At 34.8% G+C, this 11,455-nt stretch overlaps 3 protein-coding genes across 4 annotated transcripts; 2 read left to right on the top strand and 1 right to left on the bottom strand.

Annotated features, from left to right (window-relative positions):
- Nucleotides 52-1,548, top strand: LOC107616134 (magnesium transporter MRS2-3-like). The gene is made up of 3 exons (XM_016318133.2): nucleotides 52-582; nucleotides 874-1,041; nucleotides 1,119-1,548. The coding sequence occupies exons 1-3, from the start codon at nucleotides 52-54 to the stop codon at nucleotides 1,392-1,394; spliced, it is 975 nt and encodes a 324-aa protein (XP_016173619.2). The 3' UTR covers nucleotides 1,395-1,548.
- Nucleotides 5,253-6,136, top strand: LOC107619771. Its single transcript, XM_016322057.2, has 3 exons — nucleotides 5,253-5,581; nucleotides 5,661-5,707; nucleotides 5,829-6,136. The coding sequence occupies exons 1-3, from the start codon at nucleotides 5,383-5,385 to the stop codon at nucleotides 5,961-5,963; spliced, it is 381 nt and encodes a 126-aa protein (XP_016177543.1). The 5' UTR covers nucleotides 5,253-5,382; the 3' UTR covers nucleotides 5,964-6,136.
- LOC107616800 lies at nucleotides 8,698-10,081 on the bottom strand. Of its 2 annotated transcripts, none has more exons than XM_016318719.2 (4): nucleotides 9,510-10,081; nucleotides 9,346-9,429; nucleotides 9,166-9,239; nucleotides 8,698-9,013 (listed from the first exon to the last, which is right to left on the bottom strand). In XM_016318719.2, exons 1-4 carry the CDS (start codon nucleotides 9,870-9,872, stop codon nucleotides 8,977-8,979), a joined length of 558 nt encoding a protein of 185 aa, XP_016174205.1. In that variant the 5' UTR covers nucleotides 9,873-10,081; the 3' UTR covers nucleotides 8,698-8,976. The 2 variants fall into 2 exon arrangements, with proteins under 2 accessions (XP_016174205.1, XP_016174206.1); XM_016318720.2 differs by having other exon boundaries at nucleotides 8,701-9,010; nucleotides 9,510-10,080.

The following is an 11,455-nucleotide window of genomic DNA, read 5'->3' as shown; positions in this document are numbered from 1 at the left end:
CTATATATATCACAGGAATAATTTACTCTTTATTTTAAAGAGGACATGATAATGATGATGAATAGGAGGAGATCAGGAATTAAAAGGGAGTGGGCGGTGGCAGTGGTGGGGGCTGGCGGAGAGATGGAGTCGTTGGAAGCAGGGAAGCAGGAGATAATGCGGAGGACGCGGGTGGCGGCGCGTGACCTGAGGCGGATGCTCTCCTCCTCCAGCAGGACCACCATAGCTGGCAGAGAGTGCGCCATAGTCATCAACTTGGAGCACATCAAATGCATCATCACTGCCAATGAAGCTCTCTTCCTCAACTCCAGGGATCCCTCTCTCGTCTCCCTTCTTCACCACTTTCATAACCGCATCATCCTCCCTCCTTCCTCATCCACCAACATCCTTCCATTTGAGTTCGTTGCTCTCGAAGCATGCCTTCACGCTTCTTGCACCGCCTTAGAAACTCACTCTAATATATTGCACCAGGAAGCTCATACCGCCTTCTATAAACTAACCTCAGAGATTAATATTCTCAATTTGGAGCGCGTTCGCCAAATTAAGAACCGCTTACTTGCCCTTACTTGTCGTGCTCAGAAGGTAATTAAATTCAGGTGGAGACTCACTTGTAGATATTTACACGTGAAATTAGTAGTTAAAAATTGAGATATAACTGTTCTTAATTATTAATTGGTGATCACGTGAAGTTGATATTGAGATTCGTTAGATGATTTGACTGAATTTTCATCTAACGGGCTCTCAGGTGTCAACTTCACGTGAAGTCAACCGTACCTAAGTTTCCACCTTATTAATTTCACGTGAAGATAACTAAACTTGATTAGTGCTAATTTATGATTGATATGTAACTAATGCAAGCTAATGTTCCAGCAGGTGAGGGATGAGTTAGAGAGGTTGCTGGATAATGATGAAGACATGATTGAGATGTATCTTACAAACAAGTTACGTTCTGAAGATGCTGTGAGCAACATAGCGGAGCTTGAGATGCTCTTGGGAGCATACCTTGTGCAAATCGGTGGAACTCTCAACAAATTATTCACGGTACGAAAATTGAAAACCTTTTAGTTGAAATTATTTATGTATATATGCACGATGTATGGCTAACAAGATGAATGAAGGTGAGGGAGTATGCGGAAGAAACAGAGGAGTACATAAACGCGATGCTGAAGGAGAAACAGGACAAGCTGCTGCAAATGGCAGTGAGAGTGGGCACGGCAAATGTGATTGCGGAGGCCTTCATTACCGTCGTGGGTATTTTTACCATCAACATTCACATTGACCTGTTTCAAAAGCATGCCTTGCTTCCATGGATTGTAGGTGGCTGTGTTGCTTCTTCCATATTCCTCTATGTCTTTGCCATTGTTTGGTACAGGCACAAACACTTGCTGGATTAGCCACTGCTGCTCTTCTGTGGACAAAACAATCATTTTTTATGTACCCTACCTTCAATTTCAGCTATTTCAAACTAATTGCTATAGTATTGCTCTAATTCTTTCTTGACTCTTATGTGTCAAGATATACCGTCTAAAATATACTTTTTCTCCTAAAGTTTGCTCTTTTTTTTAAAAAAATATTTGTAATGTTGAATTTCATTTAATTGTCTCTAATTTCGATTTATTTAATTTTGTTTTTTAACGTTTTTATTTATGTTCAAATTATCTCTAAAAATTTTTAATTTTGTCCTTAATATTTTACATGAAGTTAATGTTCAAAGAATGTTCAAAAATAATTTTAGCACAAATAAAAAATGTTAAGAATAAAATTAAATGTAATTAAACGTCATATTTTATCCTAATTATAATAATTTGAAAATAAAAAATATAACACATACACAAAAAAATTAATTACAATATTTTTATATTATATATTGTTTTATATATTCTTAATCTAAGATTTTGTATTTCAATTCTCAATATATAATCTAGCTAATTTAACTATTGATTTTTAGAAATAATACTTTACTCTATCATATTCTTTTTAATTTTGTATAAATAGTATATACAACTCTGCTAAAAAGATAATAAAAAATTTAAACAATGTGAATAATGAGATGCAGATTTAGCTCATACATATAAAAAATAAAAAGTATTTTACAAATTATTTAAATTAAAAAATTCACTTAGTTATTCCAAAAAAATAACCATTCCAAATCTTAATTTACTAAAATATTTTACTTCAATACCCTTTTTTTTCTCAACAGGCTATCACTCCCCACCTTCACCAATAATCATCCCATTCACCGTCGCTACTTGATTTGCCACACGTCGCCACCAGTGTCACTCACCCCTAATAAAAATAATCATCTACTAAAGACAAAAATAAGAGTTAAATCTCAAAGTAGTTTCTAAATTTTCATCCAAACATCAAAGTGATCCTTGAAATTAATAATTACCCAAATTCGTCCCCGAAATTGTCCTTTGAGACTCATAATAGTCCCTAAATTAATTTCCGTCCATCCTTATCATTGGAGACGACTGAAACGACGTCGTTTTGTAGTTATTAAAAAAAAGAAAGAAAACCCAAGCCTCCCCTTCCCCAACTCGAGCCCCTTCCCCTTCTCTTTTCCTTCCCCTTTCTCTCTGTTGTCGCTTCTCGTCGGCCTCCGTCACGGTATTGCACCGCACCGCACGCTGCACCTTCATCAGCATGAACCTGGATTCTTTCTACCTGGCACACAATGAGGAATGTAATAAGCTTATTGAAGGTGGAACAATCTAAATTGTGGAGGTATTTACTGCTTCATCTTGCCAGCTGGATGTCTCTTTCTCTCGCTCTGTCTCTTTTTTTTTTGTTAATTATTGCATTTTGATTTAGTGAGAATGGAATCCATCCAGATCTTGATTCTTCATTTTGGGAGATGATCTTGATACTTGTGTCAACAAAGTTTCTTACTACTAGAATAGCTTCTTGATGAACAACTTGTTTTCTGTTTATGGTATGTGTTTGGGAAAGGGTCTCAGGCATAGGAAGAGGAAGGAGAAGGAGAAGGGCATTAGATTGGTGAGAGTTGAAATCCATTTTGGTCCCTGAAATTTTCGACCGACTTCAATTTCGACCCCCAAATTTATAGTTACCCAATTAATACCCTCAAATATTAGATTGTGTCCCACGTTTGTCCTTGTAGCTATTTTCGTTAACGGAGATCTGATGTGGCACGTTAAGTTGATAAAGTGTGTATCCACGTGACACCCAACTTGCCAAAATGGATGTGTAATGAGTGAATGATGTGGCAAAAGTTGAATGAACTCAATTTTTTCAGCAAAGTCTCGAATATATTGGGAAAAGAGGGTTGCAAATTGAGTTCATTCAACTTTTACCACATCATTCACTCATCACACATCCATTCTACTAAGCTGGGTGCCACGTGGATACATATTCTGTCAACTTAACGTGCCACATCAGATCTCCGTTAACGGAGATAGCTACGGGAGCAAGCGTGGGGTACAATCCAATATTTGGGGGTGTTAATTGGGTAACTATAAATTTGGGGTCGAAATTGAAGGCGGTCGAAAATTTCAGGGGCTAAAATGGATTTCAACTCGATTGACGAAGGAGAAGGGGAAAGAAAAGGGAAAGGGAAAATGGGGATGGGTTGGGGAAGGGAAAAGGGAGCGTCGAAGGGAAAGGAAAAGGGGACTGGGGAAGGGGAGCGTGTTTTACTTTTTTTTTAAATAAATATAAAACGACGTCGTTTCAATTTTTTCTAATAGCAAGGATGGACGGAAATTATTTTAGGGATTACTATGAGTCTCGGAGGGTAATTTCGGGGACGAATTTGAGTAATTATTAATTTCAGGGATTATTTTGAGGCTCGAGTGCAAGTTCATGAACTACTTTGAGAATTAACTCCAAAAGTAATCATCTGCATACCTAATAAATTGAATATCTAACCTATTTTAATTATATATAACTGAACCAATCTAATCAAAATAATCATCCACATAAGAACTAAAATAACTATCCGCATACCTACTAAAATGACCATCTTAAACTGGCCATTGAAATAGGAGAAAAAGGAGATGAATGAACACAAGAGCCAACAAAAGAACGAACAAAATACAAGAAGCCAACAGAGAAGGATGTGGAGCAGCGCCGCAAGTGCAGAGGTTGTGACCATTGGGAAGACAATGCTTTGGGTTTGCAAGAACCTGAGAATGGACTGAAGAAGGCCATTCGCGAAGATGCTTGGGATTAAACAGCGGGCATACTTGCCATCTTGGTTGGCTATGGCTTTGTCTTGGCGCATCGCAATTAGAATAGGCCGATGCATCAATAAAATCTGCTGCGGTGGTAGCTGGGATTCTTGCCGGCCGGGGGGTTGCCAGAGCGTCGGAGGGGACGCATCGGGAAGAAAGGAAGTGGAGATCACTGAAATACAGAGAAACAAGGGGCATAATATGAGGTGGCTGTGGTGTGTGCGGGAGATCGCAGCAACAGCGGTGGGAAATAATGCGGACGTCAGAACTTTCTGCCGGGAGCAGTAGTTGCAACGACACAGGATTAGGCTGCAGCAATAAAAGAAAATATCGGAGACTGGGAGGAAACAAAAATATTAAGAGTAGCCATCTGTAATAGAAATGGCTTAAACTGCAAATTCTAATTTTATAAATTTTAAAATTTTGTAATTAGATAATTAATTTAAAAATCTGAATTTTAATTATAATTGACCTTTCAATTTTAAATAATTATTCACATTATTCATTCAAGTCATTATTTTTCCATACTTTCTCTACTACATAATATAAATAGATATTAACATTAGTTTTAAAAAAAAACAGACACACACTACAATTAGCGATTTTAATTTTTTGTGTGGGAGAGAGAAACATGTATGACAATATGGTGTGAGGAGAGAGGTGTTTTATTTGTCTATGGGATGACACAAATCGGAGGCACCGATTTGTTTGCATTGTTTTATTTTTTAAACAAATAATTACAAATCGGACGGTCCGATTTGTGATTTCGAAAATAAAAAAAATGTAATGTTAAAATCCGACCGTTCGATTTTTATTTTAACAAATAAAAAAAGATAAAAAATACAAATCGTACCCTCTAATTTGGAGTTTAATTTTTTCTTCAAACAAATCGGATCCTCCGATTTGTAATTTATTTTTTCATCAAACAAATCGGACCGTCCGATTTGAATAAAACACCATATAAAAAAACACCTAATTTTTCAATAACAATGTATTGCACGTATATTTAATCAATATAAAAAAAATTAGCCTACAATTAGCATGAAAACTTATAGATCTTGACCGTTGATCCCATGTGGCGGCGCATTATCCATTAACCGAAACCAGTGGTTGTAGAGAGAAAAGGTATGTAAGGCAGAAAGAAGAGAGTGATGATGCGATGGCGATGAGCTGAACAGAACAAAACATGTTGATGGCACTAACTGTCGCAATAAACAAGTATGCTTCTTCCAACCTTCAAGCACTTCATAAGACACAACAACGAAAGCCACCATCAACGTTAACCACCATTACCAACAACGTTGAACTTGGAAGGAGAAGCCTGATCTTATCCACTTTAATCGCCACCACCCAAGTTCCCGAATCTAGGACCCAGCTACTTCAAAGTATGCATAAACTTATCTCTCTTTAATTACTTGTACATGTACTGCTCAAACAACGTTATGTATATACTTATGTTGTCAGAATATCTCAAGAAATCAGAGGAAAACAAGGACAAAAATGACAAAGAGGTAAGCTAAATTTCCTCCTCACTGCTATCATCATAAAGTAACGAATTTAGATGTTATTGAATTTGAATGCCACGATATAACTTTACAAGTTTCATAATTGCTTGTGTATGTTGTGTTGCAGAGGTTGGAGAGTTATTACAAGCGAAACTACAAAGATTACTTCGATTTGATGGAAGGAACTTTGAGGGCAAAGAATGATGAGCAGCTTTCGGATACAGAAAAGGGTATCCTTGATTGGTTGCAACGTAACAAGTGAAATAATCACTCCACACTCCACCCTTTTTCTTTTTCAAATGCTAAAGTTGCTTGCTAGTAGATTGTGATGTTTTCCTGTATCATTGAACTCTACAACCATTTCAAGTAATTGTACTGCATATCCATTTTCATACCGGAACGTATTGTGTTACAGGTAATTATGTTTGGGAGGCACTTTCTTTTCTTGTAAGGTGTTTCAGTCAGTGAAACTTAAAAAAGATGGAGTATGAGAGACTTGGGAGCAATGACTTGTTGCATAATAAGCCAACTTAAGTGGGATTTCCTATTAGAATATCATAATTAGAGAACAAAATCAGGAAAATATCAAAGAGAATTAGAACAAAAATCAATGTAATTTATTAGGATATTATTCCATAACGAGCGTACTTTTAGGGTTTATATATTGGTAACAACCTTATAATCACAGATGAAAAATATGAATAATAAAAATAATACTTTTCTAATTAATTCTTCGTTTCTTTCCTAAACTCTTTGTACCATGGTAACAGACTAATTTCCAAAATACTTAACCAACTCTAATAGTGCTTATCCTGCCCATGATTTTGGAACAGTTTGGCACAGCCCCTGTTATGCTCTGGAGTCAACTTCATTTATAAATTTCAAGAGTCCAAATGAAGATATCTGAAGTCAAATCTGTAGCTAGCAGTTTGTACCAGACTACTGTATATGAAGTTATGTATATCTTCCTTCAATGTTTTGTTTGTATTCACATAATGGAATTTTAAGATTTTAAGGCAAGTCAAACACTAATCCAAATTCCAAAGGGTACGAGTCCTATTATTGGAGGTTTCTGTTTTCAAAGTCCACAAATGAGTGAGCAATAATAAAACTTTACTAGGACTACGAGTTTCCAGAATCAGTAGCCTCTACTTGGAAGTAAAGTAATGAAAAATTACTTGGTGATTTGAAGTGAGGTTCTTACTACAGAATTCTATATATTAGAGGCATTGACTATTGGAAAATTTATTTGTCAATTATACTAGTTGTTAGTTGTTGGTTGTTACTGTCTTAAAAAATTGAACAATGTGGATTGGTTCCAAAGCCATACATGCATAACATGGATTCTAGCAGTGACGTAATGAGTTGTTGTTACTCACTAGACATGTTAGTATGTAGTACCACAGTCATGTCCTTGGCATAATCCTCAGAAATTCAGAAGGTGTTTGTCTTAAGAAACGGGAACATCACAAATAAATTGGAAATGGTCATAAGAAAGATTAAAAAAATAAAAAATAAAAGAAGATCATATATGAGAGGCTTATTTGAAGGCAAGAAAGCAAAGCATGCACCCTTCTCAGTTTCCAAAAGGATAAAGAGGAGTTTGGTCTTGGTGGTGGTTGGAAGGGCAAAAATGTTTCCCCCCACACCCTTTTTGGATTCTTATATTATCCATTTTAATTTGGTATGGAATGCAGTGAGGCAATGAATATCACCATTCTCCATTTCTTTTTATATTATTTATCACTCTTTCTAGAAGCTTTATTATGTCTTTCATGATTTGTCTTTATGTTATCTTCTTCTATTATTTCTATCCATTTTTTAATTAATTAACTTGCAGATTGTTTATGACAAACCCACATGTGGGTGGAGATCACAATTTTGACATCCTAAATTCTCAGTGGCCATCTTTTGTATACTTTTTCAACCTTTCCGGACTCATATGATCATATCAGATTTTTTATTTTTAATCATAAGTCCAGCTAGTGACTAGGAATAAGCAAAGGAATAAAAAATTTGAAAGGCACAAATGTGGATGACATCAAGTCTTATTATATGACAGCTACAAAGCAGACAGAATTGGAGGGTGCAAAGCTAAATAAACAAACATCACAATAGCATGCATTTTTTTAAATAGGGGGGATCCTTCCAAAAGAGATAAAGTTGACAAACTAATCAAAATGGGGCATGTTCTTTTGGGTCAGGAAGATCTCAGGCAGGATCTCATGAGTTTAAGAGAGAGTTACTGATACAGATATGATATATTCCAACATGAGTGTTGCCATTGCATTTCCCTCTTCATATTTGTACAATGTCCTTATTGCCCATCCCTTCATTACAATACTACTCACTACTCAGTTCTTGTCTCTTTCTGAAAACAGATTAAGACCTTAATTTTGGAGCAGTCAGCATACAATCTTTTTTAATAATTAATATACCTTTTTTTTTTCTTTTATATATATAACATAGAGTTATGTTAATTGTTAACATCTATTGCACTATTATAAAAATACAATGATCCTACCTAATCAAAGTAGAATCATATAGCCTTTATCTGAATTATCAGCAAATCTTGTATCTATATACTTAGTCGGCAGCATTTTGTTGTCATGCTCTACTGAAAAATAAAATAAAAAAGGATGTAAATCTGGACCATTATATCCTATGATATGGTTTGAATGCATTTATCCATATCATTGTGCCAAAACAATGCAAGAAGCTTGAAGAACATATTGTGAACCCAGTTATCTGTAATGAATGCAGTTATAATCTCTCTGCTCTTTCTCTCAAGTCATTAGATGGCAATTTTTTTTTTTTTAAGGCCAGAGAAAGTTAAGACCGGGTTCTTTTCTTTTTTGTATCAATGTAATAAGTAAGATATTTATCTTTGTGTGTTTTACTACAAGAGTTGCTGGTACTTCTTCATTTCTCACATAAATTGAGCATGGTTTTCTTATGTAGCTTGTGTATGTGCACCATCCATTTGGACAAAATTAAACTTTGAAATAAAAAATATTTATATATATATCATATTCTTATATTATATATATTCCTAAACTTGTCTTTTCTGGTTGTTTCCCACTGCATTGACATAGCTACCAGAAAGAAAAGAAAAGAAAAGAAAAGAAAAGATAAGAAAGATACAAGGCCCCCATGGATATAATAAAATTCCTACAGCACCATGATTCTCCCTCCATTGATTTTCAGTAACTTCCACTGCAACTACTTCAATGGCAGAGGCAGCTATTAGGTTGATTGAACTCCCTCATCCTCTTTTACCTCATTCCAATCCCTTTTCCTCCATACCAGCTGCTAATTAAACAAAGAATGAAAATGAATTATCAGTATCACATAAAAATTATTTTAAATATAATAGAATTCTCTAGTATAGGCTACATATGAATTGAGAATTATTTTACCATGTAAAGAAAAATAACCAAAAAAAATAAAAAATAAAAACTTACTTGTTTTCTTGAAGTTCATTTTCTGATAGAGATGGTTGAAAGAAACCAAAGTGTTCTTGGCATGAAGATTTCCTCTGCAATCACAGGACACAATTGATATTAGCTACTTTAGCTATACCTCCTTCAAAAACAACATCAAATCTTTAAAATAGTAACTAAATAATGAATAAGCTCAGTTACCTGAAAATAAGTGGCAGAGAAACCTTGTGAACAATCTAGCATACTCTCTGTGTAAGTTTGTTGGTTGGAATCATCAACTTTGTTCTGAAACATTGTGAACAACCATCAGTAACAAACATATATAGATTGAACACACATAAAGAAAGATGGAAGGTGAAACATACTGTGGAGAAGTCATAGACATGAGAGCTAGCAGTGTCATGAAGATAAGAAGGCATGTGTTGAACTTGAACCTCCTTAACCTTCTTCTGCCTCTTCACTGATTTGGAAGCAGAATTACAAAAGGCTCCATTATTATTATTATTCTGATTCTCATCATAATTAGTGTCATCATGTGGAGGCCAAGAAGAAGCATCAGAAACCATGGACAAGTCCTCCTCATCTGTTGAATCCTCATGCTTGTTCCTCCTCTTCTCCTCTTCATAGTAACCACTATTATGGTTAATGCTGTAAGAGTGGTCTAGATAGAGAGTCCAACCAGACTCAACACCACTGCTGCATTCTGAAGCCGCCATTGCATCATTCATCTTGCTGAAAAAGAATAGAATCTTTAGTTTTGGTTTTGGTGGTGGTTGTAGTTGAGTGACCAACACCAACACCAACACCAAGACCAAGTAGTAAGAATAAAAGAAGTGAAATGGGAGAGTGGGATATTGTGGTGAATGAAAAGAAGTGCCAGTTGGAAGAGGGTTATAAGAGAGGGCACCCCTTCACATGGTAGACAGCGAGGCACTGTGTACCCTCTTCACAAAACAGACTACACGTCCATTTCCATTCTACAGTATTTCGACACCTATCCCCCCTTCAATACAAACAAACAAACAACCAACCATTTCATTTTTTTATATTTTATTTTATTACAAAATTTTGTACTATTCTAAAAATATCGATATTTCGGTTATTTTAATCTTATATATTTAAGATCAAAATCAACAACTAAAATCATGATTTTGAGAATTAGACCAAATCAATTAGAGTAAAGTATTGTTTTTGTCACCAACATTTTGGATAAATTTTATTTGTGTCCCTAAATTTTATTTGTTTTATTTGTGTCCTTAACGTTTAAATCGTCCTATTTGTATCCCTAACGTTTGTAAAAGTAATTCAATGTTACCCTACCATTAATTACACATCATGAGCGCTTTAGTTTGAGTTTTAAAAATCTCTTCTTGAAGTTAGAATACAAATGTCTAGGATAGAATCAATGATCCACTCCGAAAAATAGCTCATCAAAAGTTGAAACTAATTCCTACAACATTTACATAATTCACTTTTTTAGGGACATAATTGAATCTAAACACAAATAGTGAGTATAATATTAAAATCGAACATATCCAAGTGAGACCTAATTGAGAATGAATACATCCAAGTGAGAATAATTGAAAAATATAATCTGATTTGTTAGTATAATTGATAGTAGGATAACATTGAATCACTTTTATAAACGTTAAGGATACAAATAGGACGATTTAAATGTTAAGGACACAAATAGGACTTACCCTAAACGTTGAGGACAAAAACGATACTTTACTCTATTTTATATTTCGATTGAATTTTGATTGAATTTTTAAAATTTTTACTCTACTGAAAAAATAATTATTTTAATTTTTAGAATCTTAACTAAAATTAATAAAATATCAGTATTTTTAAAATGCTTGAAATAATTTCTTATTTTATTTATTATGTGAGCAGTAGTCATGTGTCTCTTTCTGTATCTTTAGTTAGAACCCTGCTTTTGGATGAACACTACTAGTAACTAGTAAGGTACACTACTTTTTATTTGGGGGTCAAGTGGTCAACATTTGGATGAGTAGTGTATTATGTGGTTTGATTTTAAGTACATGCTAAATCGGATTCAGTGTTCATATATGGAAAAAAGAATATGCTGTCATCAATGTAAACAGTACACATATTGCTATGCATGCTAATAGCTCTGAATTTCTATTTATGTGCCCATCATGTGTGGCGATTAAGGAAAACCCCTTAAGCCTCTTCTTCTGTCACTGTTTACCCACTATTATCAACGTTGCACCCCCCAAAATGTACTGTGCTCTTTTTATGCCAACTCCATTCATCTACATCCTCCAAATTAAAAAAAAAAAACACTGCT

This window comes from Arachis ipaensis, chromosome B09, assembly GCF_000816755.2.
Source record: "Arachis ipaensis cultivar K30076 chromosome B09, Araip1.1, whole genome shotgun sequence".
In the NCBI taxonomy this organism is placed as follows: domain Eukaryota; kingdom Viridiplantae; phylum Streptophyta; class Magnoliopsida; order Fabales; family Fabaceae; genus Arachis; species Arachis ipaensis.
The sequence above is the reverse complement of the archived record's forward strand: the minus strand, read 5'-3'. Positions and strand labels throughout refer to the sequence as shown.